We start from the raw sequence: 26,598 nt of genomic DNA on the forward strand, positions 1-26,598 counted from the left end.
ACATTCAGCAGCCGCCTGATACACCCTTATGGTCTTCCCTTCCCACGTGCTCTGTTTTGTTTGCCGGGCCCACTTTAGGATTCTCTCACGGTCTTGGAATTGGTGCAGCTTCGCAATAATTGGCCTGGGCTGGCCCCCGGCTTTGGGCTTGGGTCGGAGCGACCTGTGCGGCCTGCCTATTTCCGGTGGGTTTGGGAATACCTCCTTTCCCACTAGCTTGCCCATCATTTGGGTGATGTAGCCTGTTGGGTCTCTGCCCTCTCTCCCCTCTGGCAGACCCACTATTCCCCCTTCTCCTTCTTTTCCCCCCCCCCTTCCTTCTGACTGGGTCAGGAGGGTTTGGGAGAGACGTTTCCTGGCGACGGACCAGAGTCCCTATTCTTTGAATCTTTTTAAGGCAGAGCGAGATATGTTCCTGAGAAACAAGGGGGTTGTGTAGAGGTATTACGGTACCTGGTGATGCTGGAACACCATTGGTAGATATTGTATGTTTCCTATTGTCAAGCTGTATGGTAGCTCCGCCCTGCAAGGCGGGGTATAAGAGCCCGTGCCGCCCTAGCAGCCTTCTTTCTGTACCTGAGCTCCTGGGGGAAACATCTAGCTTATTAAAGCCTTCAGTTGGACTACACCCTCGCTTTAGTGGTCATTGATCGTGCATCAGGAGTGAAGAGTTATCAAAGTGGAAATGTGGGGTTCAGGTGACAATCAGATGAGCCATGATCTTATTGAATAGCAGTGCAGCTCGAGGGGCTGAATGGCCTGTCCCTGATCCTAATTCATATGTTTGTATGTTCACATGCTCGTATCCCAGGGATCAGTTGAATGAACCTTCTTTGAACTTATTCCAGGACATTTATATCCTTTCTTGAATTCTGGAAGCCAAAGCAGCACAGCGAACCCTGGGCGTGTCCTCAGGAATGCCCTGAGGCAAAACAGCCCCACTTCCACTCTCCTTGTAGGAAAGGACAATCTTCTGTTTGCCTTCATCATTACTGGACCTGCAAACTGAACTTCATTGACCAGGACACGCGGACCATGCACTTGTCCGAATTATGTCCTTTAACAGCCTCTGTGGCTGAGATCGAGTGGCCCCGTTAGTCACGTGTGAGCTCCGGTAACGGTGGTAAACCACACGAGCGACCAGAAATGGGATTTGCGTCGGTGGGGTCTCAGTTTGTGATCTTTCCCGACCCCCTCTGGGGATGTAATCAGGTTCACCCCCTTTTTAGGTGATAAATTTCAATGTGATTACTGGGCTTGATCCCGTAGTGTTGTCCGAACAGTGATGTATCCCGCCACCCCCCCACCCCCACCGCGTGACATCATGCCGGAGCCAATCGCGACTGGCTCTCAAAATCGAAAAGCAGTTTTGATGACCACACCACTCTCCCTCCCTCACACTCCCTCCCTCACTCTCCCCCTCACTCTCCCTCCCTCACTCTCCCTCCCTCACTCTCCCTCCCTCCACTCTCCCTCCCTCACTCTCCCTCCCTCACTCTCCCTCCCTCACTCTCCCTCCCTCACACTCCCTCCCTCACTCTCCCTCCCTCACTCTCCCTCCCTCACTCTCCCTCCCTCACTCTCCCCCTCACTCTCCCTCCCTCACTCTCCCTCCCTCACTCTCCCTCCCTCACTCTCCCTCCCTCACTCTCCCTCCGTCACTCTCCCTCCCTCACTCTCCCCCTCACTCTCCCTCCCTCACTCTCCCTCCCTCACACTCCCTCCCTCACTCTCCCTCCCTCCACTCTCCCTCCCTCACTCTCCCTCCCTCACTCTCCCCCTCACTCTCCATCCCTCACTCTCCTTCCCTCACTCTCCCTCCCTCACTCTCCCTCCCTCACTCTCCCTCCCTCACTCTCCCTCCCTCACACTCCCTCCCTCACTCTCCCTCCCTCACACTCCCTCCCTCACTCTCCCTCCCTCACTCTCCCTCCCTCCACTCTCCCTCCCTCACTCTCCCTCCCTCACTCTCCCTCCCTCACACTCCCTCCCTCACTCTCCCTCGCTCACTCTCCCTCCCTCACACTCCTTCCCTCACTCTCCCACCCTCACTCTCCCTCCCTCACACTCCCTCCCTCACTCTCCCTCCCTCCACTCTCCCTCCCTCACTCTCCCTCCCTCACTCTCCCTCCCTCCACTCTCCCTCCCTCACTATCCCTCCCTCACACTCCCTCCCTCACTCTCCCTCCCTCCACTCTCCCTCCCTCACTCTCCCTCCCTCACTCTCCCTCCCTCACACTCCCTCCCTCAAACTCCCTCCCTCACTCTTCCTCCCTCACTCTCCCTCCCTCACTCTCCCTCCCTCACTCTCCACCTCACTCTCCCCCTCACTCTCCCTCCCTCACACTCCCTCCCTCACTCTCCCTCCCTCCACTCTCCCTCCCTCCACTCTCCCTCCCTCCACTCTCCCTCCCTCACACTCCCACTCTCACTCTCCCTCCCTCCACACTCCCTCCCTCACTCTCCCTCCCTCACTCTCCCTCCCTCACACTCCCTCCCTCACTCTCCCTCCCTCCACTCTCCCGCCCTCACTCTCCCTCCCTCACTCTCCCTCCCTCCACTCTCCCTCCCTCACTCTCCCTCCCTCACTCTCCCTCCCTCACACTCCCTCCCTCACTCTCCCTCCCTCCACTCTCCCTCCCTCACTCTCCCTCCCTCACTCTCCCTCCCTTCACTCTCCCTCCCTCACTCTCCCTCCCTCACTGTCCCTCCCTCACTCTCCCTCCCTCACTGTCCCTCCCTCACTCTCCCTCACTCACTCTCCCTCCCTCACTCTCCCTTCCTCCCCTCGCCCCTCCCTCACTCTCCCTCCCTCCACTCTCCCTCCCTCACTCTCCCTTCCTCCACTCTCCCTCCCTCCACTCTCCCTCCCTCACTCTCCCTCCCTCACTCTCCCCCTCACTCTCCCCCCTCACTCTCCCTCCCTCCACTCTCCCTCCCTCACTCTCCCTCCCTCCACTCTCCCTCCCTCACTCTCCCTCCCTCACTCTCCCTCCCTCACTCTCCCTCCCTCACTCTCCCTCCACTCTCCCTCCCTCACTCTCCCTCCCTCACTCTCCCCCTCACTCTCCCTCCCTCACTCTCCCTCCCTCACTCTCCCTCACTCCAATCTCCCTCCCTCACTCTCCCTCCCTCCACTCTCCCTCCCCCACTCTCCCTCCCTCCACTCTCCCTCCCTCACTCTCCCTCCCTCACTCTCCCCCTCACTCTCCCCCCTCACTCTCCCTCCCTCCACTCTCCCTCCCTCACTCTCCCTCCCTCCACTCTCCCTCCCTCACTCTCCCTCCCTCACTCTCCCTCCCTCACTCTCCCTCCCTCACTCTCCCTCCACTCTCCCTCCCTCACTCTCCCTCCCTCACTCTCCCCCTCACTCTCCCTCCCTCACTCTCCCTCCCTCACTCTCCCTCACTCCAATCTCCCTCCCTCACTCTCCCTCCACTCTCCCTCCCCTCACTCTCCCTCCCTCACTCTCCCTCCCTCACCCTCCCTCCCTCACCCTCCCTCCCTCACTCTCCCTCCCTCACTCTCCGTCCCTCCACTCTCCCTCCCTCCACTCACCCTCCATCCACTCGCTTTCCCTCCACTCTCCCTCCCTCCAGTCTCCCTCCTTCCAGTCTCCCTCCCTCCACTCCTCCTCCACTCTCCCTCTCTCCACTCTCCCTCCCTTCACACTCTCTCCCTCCACTCTCCCTCCCTCCACTCTCCCTCCACCCTCCCTCCCTCACTCTCCCTCCCTCACTCTCCCTCCAGTCTCCCTCCCTCCACTCTCCCTCCCTCCACTCTCCCTCCCTTCACTCTCCCTCCCTCCACTCTCTCCCTCCACTCTCCCTCCCTCACTCTCCATTCCTCCACTCGTTCCTCCCTCACTCTCCCTCCCTCCACTCTCCCTCCCTCCACTCTCCCTCCCTCCACTCTCCCTCCCTCACTCTCCCTCCCTCACTCTCCCCCCTCACTCTCCCTCCCTCCACTCTCCCTCCATCACTCTCCCTCCCTCACTCTCCCTCCCTCCACTCTCCCTCCGTCACTCTCCCTCCCTCCACTCTCCCTCCCTCACTCTCCCTCCCTCACCCTCCCTCCCTCACTCTCCCTCCCTCCCCTCTCTCTCCCTCCACTCTCCCTCACTCCACTCTCCCTCCCTCCACTCTCCCTTACTCCACTCTCCCTCTCTTCACTCTCTCTCCCTCCACTCTCTCCCTCCACTCTCCCTCCCTGCACTTTCCCTCCCTTCACTCTCCCTCCCTCCACTCTCCCTCCCTCCACTCTCCCTCCCTCCACTCTCTCCCTCCCCTCTCTCTCCCTCCACTCTCCCTCACTCCACTCTCCCTCCCTCCACTCTCCCTCCCTCCACTCTCCCTCCCTCCACTCTCCCTCACACTCCCTCCCTCACTCTCCCTCCCTCACCCTCCCTCCCTCACTCTCCCTCCCTCCCCTCTCTCTCCCTCCACTCTCCCATCTCCACTCTCCCTCCCTCCACTCTCCCTTCCTCCACTCTCCCTCTCTTCACTCTCTCTCCCTCCACTCTCTCCCTCCACTCTCCCTCCCTGCACTCTCCCTCCCTTCACTCTCCCTCCCTCCACTTTCCCTCCCTCCACTCTCCCTCCCTCCACTCTCTCCCTCCCCTCTCTCTCCCTCCACTCTCCCTCACTCCACTCTCCCTCCCTCCACTCTCCCTTCCTCCACTCTCCCTCCCTCCACTCTCCCTCCCTCCACTCTCCCTCCACTCTCCCTCCCTCCACTCTCTCCCTTCACTCTCCCTCCCTCCACTCTCCCTCCCTTCACTCTCCCTCCCTCCACTCTCTCCCTCCACTCTCCCTCCCTCCACTTTCCCTCCCTTCACTCTCCCTCCCTCCACTTTCCCTCCCTCCACTCTCCCTCCCTCCACTCTTTCCCTCCCCTCTCTCTCCCTCCACTCTCCCTCACTCCACTCTCCCTCCCTCCACTCTCCCTCCCTCCACTCTCCGTCCCTCCACTCTCCCTCCCTCCACTCTCCGTCCCTCCACTCTCCCTCCCTTCAGTCTCCCTCCCTCCACTCTCTCTCCCTTCACTCTCCCTCCCTCCACTCTCTCCCTCCACTCTCTCTCCCTCCACTCACTTACTTCACACCCGACCTCTATTATTTCTCCCCATGATCTCTCCCCATTCTCACCCTCCACTCTCCCTCTGCGCACTCGCTCCCTCCGCACTCTCTCTGTGCTCTCTCTCCCTCCACCCTCGCAAAACCCACCAAAATGTAGCAGGCGCCAACGTTGCATCTCCATGGAGATGGGACACCGGATGGCTCCGCCCCTTGTATGTGATTGGCCACTGGCGGTTCGCAGCTACGTTGTGGGGCGTTTATGAGCAATCAGTTCAGCTGAAACATACTTACTGAAACACGGGGCGCACCGTGTGATTGTTTCACTCATTGAAATGTGCCGTGTTACTGGAACGCTCGTGCACCACTGCCCCAGGGTGTGGGCCACCAGGTCCCAGGGAGGAACCTCTCCCCTTGGTGGAGGGATCAATGAACAGGGGGCAGAGATTTAAGGTAACGGTCAGGGGGTTTTGAGTGGATGTGAGGAAAAAACCTTTTCACCCAGAGGGTGGCTGGGTGGCACAGTGGTTAGCACTGCTGCCTCACAAAGCCAGAGACACGGGTTCAATTCCGGCCTCGGGTGTGGAGTCTGCACGTTCTCCCCGTGTCTGCGTGGGTTTCCTCCGGGTGCTCCGGTTGCCTCCCACAGTCCAAAGGTGTGCAGGTTGGGTGGATTGGCCATGATAAATTGCCCCTTAGTGTCAAATGATGTGCAGGTTAGGTGGTGTTATGGGGTTACGGGCATAGGATGGGGAGTGGGCCTGGGTAGGGTGCTCTTTCAGAGGGGTGGTGGAGGATTGATGGCCGAGTGGCCTCCTTCTGCACTGTAGGGATTCTGTGGGTTGTGTGGTTCAGGGAGGGTGGAACTCGCTGTCTGAAAGGGAGGTGGAGGCAGAGACCCTCATAACATTTAAGAAGTATTCAGATATGCACTTGCAGTCTCAGGGTGTCCAAGGCTATAGGGCCAAGTGCTGGAAAATGGGATGAGAATGGTTAGGTTGTTGTTTTTGACCGGCACACACACGATGGGCCGAAGAGCCTGTTCTGTGCTGTTGACCTCTATAACTCTATGTTAATTTCCTTACTTTACTCATTTTCTAGCCACTGGGCTACCATCTGTTTCGGGTATAAAAGTTGTGCCCTCTACTCTTGTGGCAGAAACAAAGGTAGGATTTTCTGTCCTCCCAGCCCCACGGCATGGTTTGAGGGGGTAGGATCTCTTCTGCTGTTTCCCATTGTTTCCGCCCTCCACCGTCCCGGGCCACGCGGAGACTGTTGCCATCGGTGAGACTGGAAGATCCTGGTGGCGCGAATGGCTGCAACACCCCACCCAAAATGTTTGTTCAATGCCTCTGCCATTTCCTCATTCCCCATGATGATGTCCGTCTCTGACTCTAAGGGACAAATTTTTACTTTAGAACATAGAACATAGAACATAGAACAATACAGCGCAGTACAGGCCCTTCGGCCCACGATGTTGCACCGAAACAAAAGCCATCCAACCTACACTATGCCATTATCATCCATATGTTTATCCAATAAACTTTTAAATGCCCTCAATGTTGGCGAGTTCACTACTGTAGCAGGTAGAGCATTCCACGGCCTCACTACTCTTTGCGTAAAGAACCTACCTCTGACCTCTGTCCTATATCTATTACCCCTCAGTTTAAAGTTATGTCCCCTCGTGCCAGCCATATCCATCCGCGGGAGAAGGCTCTCACTGTCCACCCTATCCAACCCCCTGATCATTTTGTATGCCTCTATTAAGTCTCCTCTTAACCTTCTTCTCTCCAACGAAAACAACCTCAAGTCCATCAGCCTTTCCTCGTAAGATTTTCCCTCCATACCAGGCAACATCCTGGTAAATCTCCTCTGCACCCGCTCCAAAGCCTCCACGTCCTTCCTATAATGCGGTGACCAGAACTGTACGCAATACTCCAAATGCGGCCGTACCAGAGTTCTGTACAGCTGCAACATGACCTCCCGACTCCGGAACTCAATCCCTCTACCAATAAAGGCCAACACTCCAGAGGCCTTCTTCACAACCCTATCAACCTGGGTGGCAACTTTCAGGGATCTATGTACATGGACACCTAGATCCCTCTGCTCATCCACACTTTCAAGAACTTTACCATTAGCCAAATATTCCGCATTCCTGTTATTCCTTCCAAAGTGAATCACCTCACACTTCTCTACATTAAACTCCATTTGCCACCTCTCGGCCCAGCTCTGCAGCTTATCTATATCCCTCTGTAATCTGCTACATCCTTCCACACTATCGACAACACCACCGACTTTAGTATCGTCTGCAAATTTACTCACCCACCCTTCTGCGCCTTCCTCTAGGTCATTGATAAAAATGACAAACAGCAACGGCCCCAGAACAGATCCTTGTGGTACTCCACTTGTGACTGTACTCCATTCTAAACATTTCCCATCAACCACCACCCTCTGTCTTCTTTCAGCTAGCCAATTTCTGATCCACATCTCTAAATCACCCTCAATCCCCAGCCTCCGTATTTTTTGCAATAGCCTACCGTGGGGAACCTTATCAAACGCTTTGCTGAAATCCATATACACCACATCAACTGCTCTACCCTCATCTACCTGTTCAGTCACCTTCTCAAAGAACTCAATAAGGTTTGTGAGGCATGACCTACCCTTCACAAAGCCATGCTGACTATCCCTGATCATATTATTCCTATCTAGATGATTATAAATCTTGTCTTTTATAATCCCCTCCAAGACTTTACCCACTACAGACGTGAGGCTCACCGGTCTATAGTTGCCGGGGTTGTCTCTGCTCCCCTTTTTGAACAAAGGGACCACATTTGTTGTCCTCCAGTCCTCTGGCACTATTCCTGTAGCCAATGATGACATAAAAATCAAAGCCAAAGGTCCAGCAATCTCTTCCCTGGCCTCCCATAGAATCCTAGGATAAATCCCATCAGGTCCCGGGGACTTATCTATTTTCAGCCTGTCCAGAATTGCCAACACCTCTTCCCTACGTACCTCAATGCCATCTATTCTATTAGCCTGGGGCTCAGCATTCTCATCCACAACATTATCTTTTTCCTGAGTGAATACTGACGAAAAATATTCATTTAGTATCTCGCCTATCTCTTCAGACTCCACACACAATTTCCCATCCCTGTCCTTGACTGGTCCTACTCTTTCCCTAGTCATTCGCTTATTCCTGACATACCTATAGAAAGCTTTTGGGTTTTCCTTGATCCTTCCTGCCAAATACTTCTCATGTCCCCTCCTTGCTCGTCTTAGCTCTCTCTTTAGATCCTTCCTCGCTACCTTGTAACTATCCATCGCCCCAACCGAAACTTCACACTTCATCTTCACATAGGCCTCCTTCTTCCTCTTAACAAGAGATTCCACTTCCTTGGTAAACCACGGTTCCCTCGCTCGACGCCTTCCTCCCTGTCTGACCGGTACATACTTATCAAGAACACGCAGTAGCTGATCCTTGAACAAGCCCCACTTATCCAGTGTGCCCAACACTTGCAGCCTACTTCTCCACCTTATCCCCCCCAAGTCACGTCTAATGGCATCATAATTGCCCTTCCCCCAGCTATAACTCTTGCCCTGCGGTGTATACTTATCCCTTTCCATCATTAACGTAAACGTCACCGAATTGTGGTCACTGTCCCCAAAGTGCTCTCCTACCTCCAAATCCAACACCTGGCCTGGTTCATTACCCAAAACCAAATCCAACGTGGCCTCGCCTCTTGTTGGCCTGTCAACATATTGTTTCAGGAAACCCTCCTGCACACACTGTACAAAAAACGACCCATCTATTGTACTCGAACTATATCTTTTCCAGTCAATATTTGGAAAGTTAAAGTCTCCCATAATAACTACCCTGTTACTTTCGCTCATATCCAGAATCATCTTCGCCATCCTTTCCTCTACATCCCTAGAACTATTAGGAGGCCTATAAAAAACTCCCAACAGGGTGACCTCTCCTTTCCTGTTTCTAACTTCAGCCCATACTACCTCGGAAGAACTTTAGCTATTCTCTTCCTTTTTTATATGCTTATAAATGCTATAACAATCTGTTTTTATATTTCTGGTTAATTTACTGTCACATTCTGGTTTTTCCCTCACTCTCAACTTTTTAGTGGCCCTTTGCTGGTTTTAAAAATATTCCCAATCCTCAGACTTGCTACTGTATTTTGCAACATTATAAATCTCTTCTTTTAATCTAATACTATCCTTAACTTCCTGAATAAGCCATGGGTGTGCGTTCATGGTGAGTTCTTGTTTTTTAATGGAATATATTTTTGTGGAATATTTTGAATTGTTTCTTTAAATATTTCCCATCGTCCCTTTACCTCCATACCTTTTCAGTCTATTTACCGATTTAACCTTGACCAGTTCTCCCATCATATTTATGTAATCAGATTTAAATTTAAGATCCTTGTTTATGATTGGAGGATGCCACTTTCAAACTCAACCTGGAATTATGATCACTATTTACTGGAGGATCATTTCCCATGACAGTGCTAAATAATGCTGCTTCTTTGCACAATGCTAGATCAAAGATAACTTTATCCGTAGTTAGTTCCACAATGCATTGTTCTAAGAATCTGACATGAATGCATTCTCCAAAATCATCCTCCAGAACATTCATCCCTATTTGATTCTCCCAGTCTATATGAAGATTAAAGTTCCCACAATTATTACAATGTCTTTGTAGCAAGCTCCAATATTTTTTTATTTACTGCTCTGTCCAATGATATGTCTACTGTTAGGGGACCTACAAACTCTCCCACCAGTGCTTTCTGACTCCCGGTCTTACTAATTTTCTCCCATATTGGTTGTACTTCATGATCTTCTGAGACCCCTCTTCCTTTGCCATTCTGTCTGTCTATCCAAAAAAAATTTTTTTTAGAGTATCCAATTCATTTGTTTCCAATGAAGGGTCAATTTAGCATGGCCAATCCACTGACGCTGCACATCTTTTGGGTTGTGGGGGCGAGACCGGCGCAAACACGGGGAGAAGGTGCAAACTCCACACGGACAGTGACCCAGAGTCGGGATCGAACCTGGGACCTCGCCGCCGTGAGGCAGCAGTGCTAACCACTGCGCCGCCGTGCTGCCCTTCATGATACTGTTCTGACGCCTTGACCTCTGATCTTGTATTCCTAAATCTACCTTCACCCGGCACTGGTGCCCCATGAAGCAAAAATATTTTCAAGTTTGTTGACCACGCGAAACTTGGGAGGAATGTGAGTGGTGAGGAGGATGTTGAGAGGCTGCAAGGTGATTTAGATAAGTTGAGTGAGTGGGCAAATATGTGGCAGATGCAGAATAACGTGGGTAAATGTGAATTTGTCCACTTCCGTGAGAAAAACTGAATGGCAAGAGTATTGTTTAACTGGTGCTAGATTCGCTTATTGTCACAAGTCGGCTTCAAATGAAGTTACTGTGAAAAGCCCCTAGTCGCCACATTCCGGCGCCTGTTCGGGGAGGCTGGTACGGGAATTGAACCGTGCTGCTGGCCTGCCTTGGTCTGCTTTCAAAGCCAGCGAATTAGCCCTGTGGAGCAGATGTCTTACTGCAGCTGTACAGGACCTTGGCGAGACCACAGCTGGAGTATTGTGTGCGGTTTTGGTTTCCTTGTCCAAGAAAGGATGTTCTTGTCATAGAGGGAGCGCGGCGAAGGTTCACCAGACTGATTCCTGGGATGGCGGGACCGTCATAGGAGGAGAGATTGGATTGACTGGGCCGGAATTCACGGGAGTTTAGAAGAATGAGAGGGGATCTAATTACAATGTGTTGTGACAGGGCGGGACGGACTGGACGCAGGGATTCACTGGCCGGAGGGTCTGGAACAAGGGGTCACAGTCCCAGGATACGGGGAGGCCATTTAGGACTGAGATGAGGAGAAACCTTTTTACTCAGAGAGTGGTGAAGCTGCGGAATTCTCTACCACAGAGGCTGTGGGGGCCAAATCACTGAATATATTTGGAAGGAAATAGATTTCTAAACTCTAAAGGCATTAAGGGGTATGGGGAGAGCTCCGGAGTACGGCACTGAGATAAAGGGTGGGCTCTTATTTTCTATGTTTCTCTGAAACCCCTTCTGCCCAGACCACTTTTTGAGTCACACGTTTACATACGAACATCTGAATTAGGAGCAGGAGGGGGGCACTCGGCCCCTCGAGCCTGCTCCCCCATTCAATACGATCACGGCTGGTGTGACTGTGACCTCAATCCCATATTCCTGCACCCACCCCCCCCCGCTAACCTTTCACCCCCCCCCTCTTGTTAATCAAGAATCTATCGAGCTCTGCCTTAAAAATAGTCAAAGATGTTGCTTCCACCGCCTTCTGAGGGAGAGTGTTCCAGAGACCCAGCACCCTCTGAGAGAAAGGGGGCTGGATTCTCTGTCCCAGAGCCTCAGCGCGGACGGCAGCGGAGTATCCGTGGGGTTTCACGCTGGAAAAATCGGCGCCACGCCCGCACCGATTCTGGTACCGTGTGAGGGGCTGGCAGCGGCGCTGCGTGAAACACCCACGGAAGGCGCGGCAAACTGGGGGTTGAATCGCCGGGTCCGTGATGGACATGCGCAGGGCTGACAAGCTGCAGCCACGCGTATGCCTACACCCCCCCGTCCCCCCCCCGTCCCCGTCCCCCACACACATACCGATCGCCTGAAAAGCTGGCACTGGTCGGCCTGGGCCGCGTAACCTTCTCCGCTCCGACCCCACAGCCCACTTCCTGGCTACCCCCCCCCCCCCACTACTCTCCCCAGCCCTGGCAGAAACCTCCCAGCCAGCGGCGCGACTGTCGGTGAAGTATGGCGATGCTGGACACTGTCCACACGCCCTCTCTCTCCGCGGCCGCCACGCCAGGCTCGCGGCCGCTGAGACCACACGTGGCCCGCGCCGTCGGGAACTCGACCCATCGGCGGCGGAGCATCGCGGGTGGGCCTGATAATTATATTCAAACGGGGTTGCGACTGCACGCGTCGCGCGTCTCAATGACACCGACTTGGAGGGGGCGGAGCAGCGCTACCCAGTGTCAAACCGGCGCCTGCCGTGATTTTGCCGTCGGACAACAGAGAATCCCGCCCAGGATGTCTCCACATCTCCGTCTGAAATGGGCAACCCCTGAGCGACCTCTAGTTCTAGATTCTCCCACCAGTGGAAACACCCCCACCAATACCCATCAGCGCCAGAAAGGTTTTGATTAAATCACCTCTTACTCTTCAAACGTGACAGGATACAAACCGAACCTTCCCAACCTTTCCTCATCAGACTACCTGCCCATTCCTGTTATTCCTTAATTCCCTAATTTGCTTGACACCATGTCCATTAATTCTTGACTCTGGTATCAATCCGGAGATGCGGACATGGGATGTTCTGCTTTGTAATTTACAAGAGATACAAGAGTAACTTACAAGATAATGAATGGCTTAGATCGGGTGGATGTAGGGAAGTTATTTCCATTAACAGGGGAGACTAGGACCCGGGGGCACAGCCTTAGAATAAAAGGGAGTCACTTTAGAACAGAGATGAGGAGAAATTTCTTCAGCCAGAGAGTGGTGGGTCTGTGGAATTCATTGCCACAGAGGGCGGTGGAGGCCGGGATGTTGAGTGTCTTTAAGACAGAAGTTGATAAATTCTTGATTTCTCGAGGAATTAAGGGCTATGGAGAGAGAGCGGGTAAATGGAGTTGAAACCAGCCATGATTGAATGGTGGAGTGGACTCGATGGGCTGAATGGCCTTACTTCCGCTCCTATGTCTTATGGTCTTATGGTAATTTGGATCCTAACTTCTGAAATTCTCTTCGCAGACCACGGGCGAAATTCTCCCCCAACGGCGGGATGCCCGCTGACTGGCGCCAAAGCCGGCGCCAATCAGACGGGCATCGCGCCGGCCCAAAGGTGCGGAAGGCTCCGCATCTTTGGCGGCCTAGCCCCAACATTGAGGGGCTAGGCCGACGCCGGAGGGATTTCCGCCCCGCCAGCTGACGGAAATGGCGTTTGTTTCCCCGCCAGCTGGCGCGGAAATGCGGCGCATGCGCGGGAGCGTCCGCGGCCGCTGTCAGTTTCCCAGCGTATGCGCGGGAGCGTCAGCGGCCGCTGTCAGTTTCCCGCGCATGCGCAGTGGGGAGAGTCTCTTCCGCCTCCGCCATGGTGGAGGCCGTGGCGGAGGCGGAAGGGAAAGAGTGCCCCCACGGCACAGGCCTGCCCGCGGATCGGTGGGCCCCGATCGCGGGCCAGGCCACCGTGGGGGCACCCCCCGGGGTCAGATCGCCCCGCGCCCCCCCCCAGGACCCCGGAGCCCGCCCACGCCGCCTGGTCCCGCCGGTAAATACCAGGTTTGATTTACGTCGGCGGGACAGGCAATTCCTGGGCGGGACTTCGGCCCATCCGGGCCGGAGAATCCAGCGAGGGGTCCCGCCAACCGGCGCGGCCCGATTCCCGCCCCCGCCCAATCTCCGGGAGCGGAGACTTCGGCGGGGGCGGGGACGGGATTCACGGCGGCCAACGGCCATTCTCCGACCCGGCGGGGGGTCGGAGAATGACGCCCCACATTCCTGATACTGCTGGTACTATTGGCTTCGATGTGCACCACAATAATTTGACCCACCCCTCCATCCACTCCAAGTCCCTCTGCATCTGTAAGGAGTTGATGTGTTGTCCCATTGACTAAGTCATTGAATAGTGAATCATTCAAACCATAATATAGATCCTTGTAGGACACCCCAACCTCCTTGTCCTTTTCTCCCAGTGTCAGTGAATCTTCAGCCTGTCCTCTGACATTCCCCCAATATCGTTGTTCCCTTTGTGTCCGAGTCGAAGGCTCAATAAGAAGGGGGCACAATTTTAAACTGAAAGGCAGAAGTTTAGAGTGGATTTGAGGAAATTATTTTTCACCCATTTTTCAATTCTTTGAAGGTGTAACCAGTACAGAAGACAAGGGGGAGCCAGTCGATGTGGTATATTTGGACTTTCAGAAGACATTTGACAAAGTCCCGCAAAAGAGATTATTGTGCAAAAAAGCGCATGGAATTGGTGGAAGTGTAGTAAGGTGGATAGAAAACTGGTTGGCAGAGAGGAAACAAAGAGTAGGGATTAATGGGTCCTTTTCAAATTGGCGGGCAGTAACCATTGGGGTACCACAGGGATCGGTGCTGGGACCCCAGCTATTCACAATATATATTAATGATTTGGATGAGGGAACAAAATGTCACATCTCAAAGTTTGCAGATGATACCAAGTTGGGTGTGAGGGTGAATTGTGACGAGGGTGCAGAGATCCTACAGCAAGATCTGGACAGGTTGGGCGAGTGGGCAAATCAATGGCAGATGAAGTATAATTTGAATAAGTGTGAGGTTATTAATTTAGGAAGCAAAAACAGGAAGGCAGATTACTACCTGAATGGTTGTAAATTGGGAGAGGGGAGTGTGCAGCGGGACCTGGGTGTCCTTGTGCACCATTCGCTGAAGGTAAGCATGCAGGCGGTAAAGAAGGCTAATGGTATGTTGGCCTTCATTGCGCGAGGATTCGAGTACAGGAGCAGGGATGTGTTGCTGCAATTGTACAGGGCCTTGGTGAGGCCACACCTGGAGTATTGTGGGCAGTTTTGGTCTCCTTCTCCGAGGAAGGATGTTCTTGCTCTCGAGGGAGCGCAGCGAAGGTTTACCAGACTGATTCCAGGGATGGCGGGACTGTCATATGAGGAGAGATTGACTAGGTTGGGATTGTTCTCGCTGGAGTTCAGAAGAATGAGGGGGGATCTCATAGACACTTATAAAATTCTAACAGGACTAGACAGGGTAGATGCAGGGAAGATGTTACCAATGATGGGTGTGTCCAGAACCAGGATCACAGCCTGAGGATTCAGGATGAAACATTTCGGACAGAGATAAGGAGACATTTCTTCACACAAAGAGTGGTGAGCCTGTGGAATTCATTCCCACAGGAAGTAGTTGATGCTGAAACTTTGAATATATTCAAGAGGCGGCTGGATATAGCACTTGGGGAGAATGGGATCAAAGGCTATGGGGAGAAAGCAGGATTAGGCTATTGAGTTGGATGATCATCCATGATCGTGATGAATGGCGGTGGGCCCTGTACTGGGAAGTGGGATTAGTGTAGATTTAGATGAGTTATTTCTATTGGTGCAGGCTCGATGGGCCGAATGGCCTGTTCTGTACTGGATGATGCTAAGATTCTATGATGGAAATGCCAATTAATGTATGAATAATTATTGTCATTGAGTTTGCTTTGAATATTTTTTGTAGCAGGAGATTTTATGTTGAAGTTTAATCATGCTTCCTACAGTATCTCTGCTCCTACGAAGGCTCCGTCAGAAGATACCCTGGATCCCAGGTCTCTGCGAGCATCTGCTCCGGACTCAGGTAGAAAAGCTAACAATTCCTCCTCAGACTGTGAGACAGTGATGTTTAAAGTGGCGTGGTATCACAGGACTTGTAATCCTGATACCCAAACGACTGCTCTGGGGACGTGAGTTCAAATCCCGTCACAACAGCTGGGATTTAAACCCAATTCATCCATTTGTTCTATTAAAAAGCTTGGGCTGGATTCACCGCCGGCGGGATGCTCCGCTTTGCCGGCAGCCCGGGGGTTTTCCCGACGGCGTGGGGCTGCCACACAACCCCATTGACGGAGAATCCCGCCGGCGTGCTGAACGAGAAATCTGGCGCGGCGGGGACGGAGAAAGCCGTCCCTTGGTTCACTAATGTCCTTGAGGGTTGGAAATCTGCCGTCCCAACATGGTTTGGCTCACAATGCTCTTGGGGCAGCATGGTGGCACAGTGGTTAGCACTGCTGCCGCACAGCTCCAGGGTTCAATACCGGCCTCAGGAGACTGTCTGCGTGGGGTTTGTACGTCCTCCCCGTGTCTGCGTGGGATTCCTCCGGGTGCTCCGGTTTCCTCCCACAGTCCAAATGTGCAGGTTAGGTGGATTGGCCATGATAAATTGTCCATTAGTATCCAAAAGGTTAGGTGGGGTTTTGGGTTACAGGGATTGGGTGGGGGAATGGGTCTAGGTGGGGTGCTCTTTCAGAGGGCTGGTGCAGACTTGATTGGCTGAATGGCCTCCTTCTGCACTCTAGGAATTCTCTTCGATGAAAAAGTCACTCAGTTTAAGGGCAATTACGGATGGGGACCAAATGCTGGGCAGCACGGTAGCACAGTGGTTAGCACAGCTCCAGGGACCCTGGTTCGATTCCCGGCTTGGGTCACTGTCTGTGGGGGGTCTGCACGTCCTCCCCGTGTCTGCGTGGGTTTCCTCCGGGCGCTCCGGTTTCCTCCCACAAGTCCCGAAAGACGTGCTTGTTGGGTGAATTGGACATTCTGAATTCTCCCTCTGTGAACCCGAACAGGCGCCGGAATGTGGCGACTAGGGGCTTTTCACAGTAACTTCATTGCAGTGTTACTGTAAGCCCACTTGTGGCAATAATAAAGATTATTATTATTATGCTGGCTTTGCCAGTGACAACCAAATGCCATGGAGGAATGAAGAGATTTATGGTCACTCATTGTCTAACTGTGCTGGGGTGAGGCTATTCAGCCGGGTACAGTAACACAGTAATTATATTGAGAATCCAAAAGACTAATGATCCCGTTTAAAATTCTGGAGGGTTGGGTTACTCAGTATGTCATCTTCATATTTGCTTCATGTTCAACATTTGTTTTCTCTCTCTCTCCTCCAGTGCTCTGATTGTTTTCAGTAATCGGACTTACGTGATTGAACACCTTGAGGGGGACAAAGGGGGCCGCCATTTTGTATACCGACCTGAAGATCTTCCCCCAGCACCCAGTGGCTGTGGAGTGAAAAATGCTCCCCCTGAGTCAATTCTGACTGATTTCCTTCAGGGGTCGCACCGGGTGAGTAATGAGCGCTGCAGCTCACTGACTGAACACAACTGACGATCGACCGCGTGAGGAATAGTTAACTGGTAAATACAAAGCTGGCTTGCAGGAGCCCGATTGGCTCCCTCCCAGCCGGGGGCACGGGTACAATTCCACCTCAAAGTGACTGAGATTTCCTCCCCCTCCAGGTAAAACGGGATCTGATGTCAGAGATGAAGTATCTCGAGCTGGTGATTGTGACGGACAATGCAATGGTGAGTGGTGTGGCTCTCTGTAGACTGGTGGAAGTGAACGATGAACTGAGGTAGTGGCGCTGGTGCCAACACACCGACGATATTGTCACCATGAAATGGAGACCTTGGTCCGACATTGCACGGTAGCACAAGTGGATCGCACAGTGGCTTCACAGCGCCAGGGTCCCAGGTTCGATTCCCCGCTGGGTCACTGTCTGTGCGGAGTCTGCACGTTCTCCCCGTGTCTGCGTGGGTTTCCTCCGGGCGCTCCGGTTTCCTCCCGCATTCGAAAGACGCACCGTTTAGGCGCATTGGCCATGATAAATTGCCCTTAGTGACCAAAAAAGGTTGGGATTATTGGGCTACGGGGATAGGGTGGAAGTGAGGGCTTAAGTGGGTTGGTGCAGACTCGATGGGCCGAATGGTCTCCTTCTGCACTGTATGTTCTATGAGCTGCACTCCATCGCTGGAGGCATTGGTGACATCCATCAGTCGCTGCCCCTTCTCCAAAAGGGGTCAGCCGAACGGCTTTCCGGTGCTCATGGGGATGGGGAGCAGCAGGAATATGGGTGTCGCTGGCTGGGGCAGCATTTATTGCCCATCCCTGAGGGCATTGAAGAATCAACCACATTGCTGTGGGTCTGGAGTCACGTGTAGGCCAAACCGGGGAAGGACGGCAGATTTCCTTCCCTAAAGGACATGAGTGAACCGGATGGGTTTTTAGGACAATCGGCAATGGTTTCATGGTCATCGTCGGACTTTGAAATCAAGATATTTATTGGGTTCAATTTCCACCATCTGCTGTCGCGGGATTCGAACCCGGGTCCCCCGGATTATTACCCAGGGTCTCCTGAGCTAATAAAATGAGAACGCGCCAGATCAACGCAGCAGGCTTGGCAGCATCTGTGGAGAGAGAAACATTATTTCGAGTCCATATGACTCTTAACTCGGAACGTTCCCTCTGTTGCCCTCTGCACAGACGCTGCCAGGCCTCCTGAGTTTATCCAGCATTTTCTGTTTCTATTTCAGCTTCCCACGATCGGCAGTATTTTGCTTTGATCTCTGGTGCTTTCTGTGCTGTATCGTTCCATCGTTTGCGACGATGGAGAGTGAGTGGAATTGAGGGAAGTGGGTGGGATCATGGGGAACGTGGGTCGAGTTGTTCTTCTGACGGGAATTATCAACAATCATTTGTTTTCCTTGCAGTACCAGAATATGGGGAATAATAGAGATGCTGCAGTGAGGAGAGTGATTGACATTGCAAATGCGGTGGACCTGGTGAGTATGAGGACAATGCTCAGACTAATAGCAGGCTAACTATTGCCTTCCAAATGAACAAAGAACAAAGAAATGTACAGCACAGGAACAGGCCCTTCGGCCCTCCAAGCCCGTGCCGACCATACTGCCCGACTAAACTACAATCTCCTACACTTCCTGGGTCCGTATCCTTCTATTCCCATCCTATTCATATATTTGTCAAGATGCCCCTTAAATGTCCCTATCGTTCCTGCTTCCACCACCTCCTCCGGTAGCGAGTTCCAGGCACCCACTACCCTCTGCGTAAAAAACTTGCCTCGTACATCTACTCTAAACCTTGCCTCTAAACCTAAATCTTTGTGAATGACTAGCTGCTAATGGCCAGCCGGAACGAAGGCGACATTGAATGCAGTGCCGTGGTCACTCACAACGTTTGAAATACTTTCCCTCAGATTTTCCCGTTCATCGACAGTTCCACAGATAATTGCAAGACCCACATTCTAAATGTGAAGTACATTTGTGATTCAAACCCTCTATATCAGAGCAATGTATCAAAACTCTTGAACGTGGATAAATCTCTCTGTAATAAGTCCACAGAGGCAGGTCCCATCACCAGAATTCCTTTTATTTACAGACCCAACAGCTGAACATCCATGACCATTCAGTCTGCTGTCTACAGAGGATCTGACACTCCCTGTTATGTACACAGTAAGAAGTCTTACAACACCAGATTAAAGTCCAACAGGTTTGTTTCGATGTCACTAGCTTCGGAGCGCTGCTCCTTCCTCAGGTTATATACACAGAAAGGAGTTCCCTGATTGGGCCACTAATCAGGGAACTCGTATTCTAATTGGCCAATCTTAAAGGCTTGGCCTCAGTCATTACACTCTCATTGCAGAATAATTCGGGAATCCCTGAGCCATGCTTCCTACTGTTAACGAGAACCATGGCACCTTTGAAAAGTCTCTAAACTCTATTTTTTCAATGGAAATCAAGGAGCCCTCGCTAAACTGGAGTCAATGGGAATCAGGGGGGAAACTCTCCGCTGGTTGGAGTCATACCCGGCACAAAGGAAGATGGTTGTGGTGGTTGGAGGTCAATTATCTCAGCTCCAGGACATCACTGCAGGAGTTCCTCAGGGTAGTGTCCTGGACCCAACCATCTTCAGCTGCTTCCTCTGTGACCTTCCTTCCATCATAAGGTCATAGAATCATAGAAATTACAGTGCAGAAGGAGGCCATTCAGCCCATCGCGTCTGCACCGGCTCTTTGAAAGAGCACCCCACCCAAGCCCACACCTCCACCCTATCCCCATAACACAGTAACCCCACCCAACACTAAGGGCAATTTTGGTCACTAGGGGACTTTATCATGGCCAATCCACCTAATCTGCACATCTTTGGACTGTGGGAGGAAACCGGAGCACCCGGAGGAAACCCACGCACACACGGGGAGGACGTGCAGACTCCGCACAGACAGTGACCCAAGTCGGGAATCGCACCTGGTCAGAAATGGGGATGTTTGCGGATGACTGCACAATCTTCATACCAGCCTCCCCCGAACAGGTGCCGGAATGTGGCGACTAGGGGCTTTTAACAGTAACTTCATTTGAAGCCTACTTGTGACATAGAGCGATTTTAATTCACGGCTCCTCAGATAATGAAGCAGTCCCTGTCCAAATGCAGCAAGACCTGGGCAATATCCAGGCTCGGGCTGACAAGCGAGAGATAACATTTGTGCCACACATGTGCCAGGCAGTGACCGTGAAGCAAGCCTGAGCATTGGGAGCATTTTAGAATTCAGCAAAAGGGGACGGAAAATGTGATCAAGAGGAAGAAACCAGGATATGAGAGTAAAATTGCAGGGAACATAGAAACTGATGGGAAAAACTTCTGTAAATATGTGAACAGAAAAAGATTAGTAAAGAAAAACTTCAAAAGCCAGGGAAATTATAATGGGGAACTGTTGTGGGCCACGGTTCAGAAAACTCTAAAGTATATCCTGGAGCTCACCCGACGCACAACTGTTTATTGATAAAAGCAAATTACTGCGGATGCTGGAATCTGAAACGAAAGAGAAAATGCTGGAAAATCTCAGCAGGTCTGGCAGCATCTGTAGGGAGAGAAAAGAGCCGACGTTTCGAGTCCGATGACTCGTTGTCAAAGCTAACAGACAGAGACAGTGGGAAATATTTATACTGTGGAGTGAGAATGAAAGATGAGTCATAGCCACAGAAACCCAGGGAAACCGGGTGCTAATGGCCACAGAAACCAAGGGGAAAGAGAGCTAATGGCAGTCCCCAGAGAGATCAAAAGGTGTGAAAGGCCAAACAGCAGGGAAACTAACATCAGAGGGTGAACTGTAGATGTGGGGGGAGGGGGAAGCAAAGAGGAGACAGGTGAAGGAAAGGTGGATAAGATGGAACACGTGGTGGGGGGGGGGGGGAATTAAATGTATATTAAGAAAGAAAGAAATGGTAAAAGACAGTTAAAATGAAATTAAAACAAATGGGTGGAGGTGGGGTAGAGCCGATCATCTGAAGTTGTTGAATTCGATGTTCAGGCCGGAAGGCTGTAGCGTGCCGAACTGGAAGATGAGATGTTGTTCCTCCATTCTCACTCCACAGTATAAATATTCCCCAATTTCTCTGTCTGTTAGCTTTGACAAAGTGTCATCGGACTCGAAACGTTCGCCCTTTTCTCTCCCTACAGATGCTGCCAGACCCGTTGAGATTTTCCAGCATTTTCTCTCTCTCAACTGTTTATCGGTTTTGGTTACGATGAACACACGGGCCTGATTTTCAGGCAGCACGGTAGCCTTGTGGATAGCACAATTGCTTCACAGCTCCAGGGTCCCAGGTTCGATTCCGGCTTGGGTCACTGTCTGTGCGGAGTCTGCACATCCTCCCCGTGTGTGAGTGAGTTTCCTCCGGGTGCTCCGGTTTCCTCCCACAGTCCAAAGATGTGCAGGTTAGGTGGATTGGCAATGATAAATTGCCCTTAGTGTCCAAAATTGCCCTTAGTGTTGGGTGGGGTACTGAGTTATGGGGATAGGGTGGCGGTGTTGACCTTGGGTAGGGTGCTCTTTCCAAGAGCTGGTGCAGACTCGATGGGCCGAATGGCCTCCTTCTGCACTATAAATTCTATGATAATCTATGATAATCTATGATTCAACACAGGCCTTTAGCACTTTCCATCAAAAACAAAGTTTATTCTACAAATTTAGTTAACATTTTTATATAAACACACTGTAAGCATTTTTATCAACTACCAACATAAATACCCCACACAGCTACAGTACTCTATATATAACCCTTAATAAATTCCCCCCTTTAACTGTTCCAATTTAATAACAAAATCCCATAAACCAGTACCCCCTTTTCAGAGGTGTGGCCCAGCCCACAGCACTCAGACCTAGTCTGGATGCTCTTGTTTCCTTTCCAAAACAGCAGGTTTGAATTCCTTACAGAAAGCAAATATTTATTTTCAAGTTATCAAGCAGTCTGGAAACAGCTTTTAAACTGAGGATGGAGACACCGCCCAAGATACTTCTCTTTCTGAGTACAGCAGCCAATGTGAAAACGAAAGCAAAAGCTCAGAGCCACATACAAGCCCCAAACCAAAGTGAAAGTAAAACTAACTCCCAGAGCCACAGCCCAGCTCCACCCACACTGAAGCCATGTGATGAGACAAAAACATTTCTTAAAGGGTCATTCCCATGACAGGAACAATCAAATGGCTGAATAATTGAACAAATCACAGGGTCTGATAATCCACACGCTAGTGTATCAAAGGAAGTTACTCTGGAAAAAGTGGATGTATTGGGATCATCTTCCAAAATTCTTTTGCAGTTCCTAATGATTGGAGTGTGGTGAATGTAACCCCACTATTTAAAAAGGGAGGGAGAGAGAAAACAAGGAATTACAGGTGAGTTAGCCTGACATCAGCAGTGGGGAAGATGCTAGACTCTATTATAAACGATGTGTTAACAGAACATTTGCAAAGCATGAGTAGAATAGACAAAGCCAGCGTGGGTTAATGAGAGGCAAATCGTGCTTAATACATCTACTGGAGATTTTTTGAGGATGTAACTTGTAGAATCGATAAGGGAGAACCAGTGGATGTGGTGTATTTAGACTTTCAGAAGGCTTTTGATAAGATTGGAGAAACATTAAAGCACATGGGATTGGGGTCATGTATTGGCACGGATCAGGAATTGGGTGATAGGCAGGAAGCAGAGAGTGGGACAAAATGGGACGTTTTCTGAGTGGCAGGCAGTGATTAGTGGGGTACCCCAGGGATCAGTGCTGGGAACCCAGCTTTCAAGATATATACAAAATGACCTGGAGGATGAGGGAATCAAATGTAACAAGTTTGCTGACGGCACAAAACCGGGCGGAATTGTGAATTGTGTCCCACCGCACTGTGCTCTGTCGCTCTCTCCAGCTGTGCACTGCTCTATTGGCACTGTGCTCTGTCTCTCTCTCCGGCTGTGCACTGCTCTCTCTGCAGTGTGCTCTCTTTCTCTCTCTCTGGCTGTGCACTGCTCTCTCTGCACTGTGCTCTGTTTCTCTCTCCAGCTGTGCACTGATCTCTCCGCACTGTGCTGTCTCTCTCTCCTGCTGTGCACTGCTCTCTCCGCACTGTGCTCTGTCTCTCTCTCTCCTGCTCTGTCTGCACTGTGCTCTGTCTCACTCTCCTGCTGTGCACTGCTCTCTCTGCACTGTGCTCTGTCTCTCTCTCCTGCTGTGCACTGCTCTCTCTGCACTGTGCTCTGTCTCTCTCTCTCGTGCTCTGTCTGCACTGTGCTCTGTCTCACTCTCCTGCTGTGCACTGCTCTCTCTGCACTGTGCTCTGTCTCTCTCTCCTGCTGTGCACTGCTCTCTCTGCACTGTGCTCTGTCTCTCTCTCCTGCTCTCTCTGCACTGTGCTCTGTCTATATCTCCTGCTGTGCATTGCTCTCTCTACACTGTGCTCTACCTCTCTCTCCTGCTCTCCCTGCGCTGTGCTCTGTCTAAATCTCCTGCTGTGCACTGCTCTCACTGCACTGTGCTCTGTCTCACTCTCCTGCTGTGTACTGCTCTCTCTGCACTGTGCTCTGTCTCTCTCTCCTGCTGTGCACTGCTTGCTGCACTGTGCTCTGTCTATATCTCCTGCTGTGCACTGCTCGCTGCACTGTGCTCTGTCTCACTCTCCAGCTGTGCACTGCTCTCTCCACACAGTGCTCCCTCTCTCTCTCCGGCTGTGCACTGCTCTCTCCACACAGTGCTCCCTCTCTCTCTCCGGCTGTGCACTGCTCTCTCGGCACTGTGCTCCCCCTCTCTCTCCGGCTGTGCACTGCTCTCTCCGGAAGTGCACTTCTCACTCTGCACTGTGCTCTGTCTCACTCTCCTGCTGTGCACTGCTCTCTCCACCCTGTGCTCTGTCTTTCTCTCCTGCTGTGCACTGCTCGCTGCACTGTGCTCTGTCTCACTCTCCTGCTGTGCACTGCTCTCTCCACACAGTGCTCCCTCTCTTTCTCCGGCTGTGCACTGCCCTCTCTCCACTGTGCTCCCCTTTCTCTCTCCGGCTGTGCACTGCTCTCTTCGGATGTGCACTGCTCTCTCTGCACTGTGCTCCCTCTCTCTCTCCGGCTGTGCTCTCTCTCTCCGGATGTGCACTGCCCTCTCTGCACTGTGCTCTGTCTCTCTCTCTGGCTGTGCACTGCTCTCTCTGCACTGTGCTCGCTCTCTCTCTCTCTCTCTCTGGCTGTGCACTGCTCTCTCCGCACTGTGCTCTGTCTCTCTCTCTCCTGCTGTGCACTGCTCTCTCTGCACTGTGCTCTGTCTCTCTCTCCTGCTGTGCACTGCTCTCTCTGCACTGTGCTCTGTCTCTCTCTCCTGCTGTGCACTGCTCTCTCTGCACTGTGCTCTATCTATCTCTCTCTGGCTGTGCTCTGCCTTCTCTGCTCTGTGCTCTCTCTCTCCTGCTGTGCACTGCTCTCTCTGCACTGTGCTCTATCTCTCTCTCTCTGGCTGTGCTCTGCCTTCTCTGCTCTGTGCTCTCACTCTCCGGCTGTGCACTGTTCTCTCCACACTGTGCTCCCTCTCTCTCTCTCTCTGGCTGTGCTCTGCTCTCTCTGCACTGTGCTCTCTCTCCGGATGTGCACTGCTCTCTACACACTGTGCTCTGTCTCACTCTCCGGCTGTGCACTGCTCTCTACACACTGTGCTCCCTCTCTCTCTCTCTCTCTGGCTGTGCACTGCTCTCTCCGCGCTGTGCTCTCTCTCTCTGGCTGTGCACTGCTCCCTCCGCAATGTGCTACCTCTCTCTCTCTCCGGCTGTGCACTGCTCTCTCCGCACTGTGCTCTGTCTCACTCTCCGCTGTGCACTGCTCTCTCTGCATTGTGCTCTGTCTCTCTCTCTCCTGCTCTCTCTGCACTGTGCTCCGTCTCTCTCTCCTGCTGTGCACTGCTCTCTCTGCACTGTGCGCTGCCTCTCCTGCTCTATCCGCGCTGTGCTCTGTCTCTCTCTCTCCTGCTGTGCACTGCTCTCTCTGCACTGTGCTCTGTCTCTCTCCCCTGCTGTGCACTACTCTCCCTGCACTGTGCTCTGTCTCTCTGTCCTGCTGTACACTGCTCGCTGCGCTGTGCTCTGTCTCACTCTCCTGCTGTGCACTGCTCTCTCCGCACTGTGCTCTGTCTATATCTCCTGCCGTGCACTGCTGTCTCTGCACTGTGCTCTGTCTCACTCTCCTGCTGTGCACTGCTCTCTCCACACAGTGCTCCCTCTCTCTCTCCGGCTGTGCACTGCTCTGTCCGCACTGTGCACCCCCTCTCTCTCTCCGGCTGTGCTCTCTCTCTCCGGATGTGCACAGCTCTCTCTGCACTGTTCTCTGTCTCTCCTGCTGTGCACTGCTCACTCCGCACTGTGCTCTGTCTCTCTCTCCGGCTGTGTTCTGCTCTCTCCGCACTGTGCTCTGTCTCTCTCTCCTGCCGTGCACTGCTCTCTCTGCACTGTGCTCTGTCTCTCTCTCTCCGCACTGTGCTCTGTCTCTCTCTCCAGATGTGCACTGCTCTCTCCACACTGTGCTCTGTCTCTCTCTCTCTCCTGCTGTGCACTGCTCTCTCTGCACTGTGCTCTGTGTCTCCTGTTGTGCACTGCTCTCTCCGCACTGTGCTCTGTCTCTCTCTCCTGCTGTGCACTGCTCTCCCTGCACTGTGCTCCCTCTCTCTCTCCGGCTGTGCTCTCTCTCTCCGGATGTGCACTGCCCTCTCTGCACTGTGCTCTGTCTCTCTCTCCGGCTGTGCACTGCTCTCTCTGCACTGTGCTCGCTCTCTCTCTCTCTCTCTCTGGCTGTGCACTGCTCTCTCCGCACTGTGCTCTGTCTCTCTCTCTCCTGCTGTGCACAGCTCTCTCTGCACTGTGCTCTGTCTCTCTCTCCTGCTGTGCACTGCTCTCTCTGCACTGTGCTCTGTCTCTCTCTCCTGCTGTGCACTGCTCTCTCTGCACTGTGCTCTATCTATCTCTCTCTGGCTGTGCTCTGCCTTCTCTGCTCTGTGCTCTCTCTCTCCTGCTGTGCACTGCTCTCTCTGCACTGTGCTCTATCTCTCTCTCTCTGGCTGTGCTCTGCCTTCTCTGCTCTGTGCTCTCACTCTCCGGCTGTGCACTGTTCTCTCCACACTGTGCTCCCTCTCTCTCTCTCTGGCTGTGCTCAGCTCTCTCTGCACTGTGCTCTCTCTCCGGATGTGCACTGCTCTCTACACACTGTGCTCTGTCTCACTCTCCGGCTGTGCACTGCTCTCTACACACTGTGCTCCCTCTCTCTCTCTCTCTCTGGCTGTGCACTGCTCTCTCCGCGCTGTGCTCTCTCTCTCCGGCTGTGCACTGCTCCCTCCGCAGTGTGCTACCCCTCTCTCTCTCCGGCTGTGCACTGCTCTCTCCGCACTGTGCTCTGTCTCACTCTCCGCTGTGCACTGCTCTCTCTGCATTGTGCTCTGTCTCTCTCTCTCCTGCTCTCTCTGCACTGTGCTCCGTCTCTCTCTCCTGCTGTGCACTGCTCTCTCTGCACTGTGCGCTGCCTCTCCTGCTCTATCCGCGCTGTGCTCTGTCTCTCTCTCTCCTGCTGTGCACTGCTCTCTCTGCACTGTGCTCTGTCTCTCTCTCTCCTGCTGTGCACTGCTCTCTCTG

General features: G+C 52.6%; 1 protein-coding gene across 1 annotated transcript in view; it reads left to right on the forward strand.

The window, feature by feature from the left end:
• Nucleotides 1-26,598, forward strand: part of LOC140409366 (disintegrin and metalloproteinase domain-containing protein 12-like) — a 572,650-nt gene that overhangs the window by 41,745 nt on the left and 504,307 nt on the right. Inside the window, exons 5-8 of the mRNA XM_072497805.1 lie at nt 15,387-15,463; nt 16,782-16,956; nt 17,130-17,195; nt 18,381-18,452. Of these exons, the coding sequence (XP_072353906.1) occupies nt 15,387-15,463; nt 16,782-16,956; nt 17,130-17,195; nt 18,381-18,452 (390 nt within the window). The remainder of the gene's footprint in view (nt 1-15,386; nt 15,464-16,781; nt 16,957-17,129; nt 17,196-18,380; nt 18,453-26,598) is intronic.

This window comes from Scyliorhinus torazame, chromosome 3 (assembly GCF_047496885.1).
Source record: "Scyliorhinus torazame isolate Kashiwa2021f chromosome 3, sScyTor2.1, whole genome shotgun sequence".
Classification (NCBI taxonomy): domain Eukaryota; kingdom Metazoa; phylum Chordata; class Chondrichthyes; order Carcharhiniformes; family Scyliorhinidae; genus Scyliorhinus; species Scyliorhinus torazame.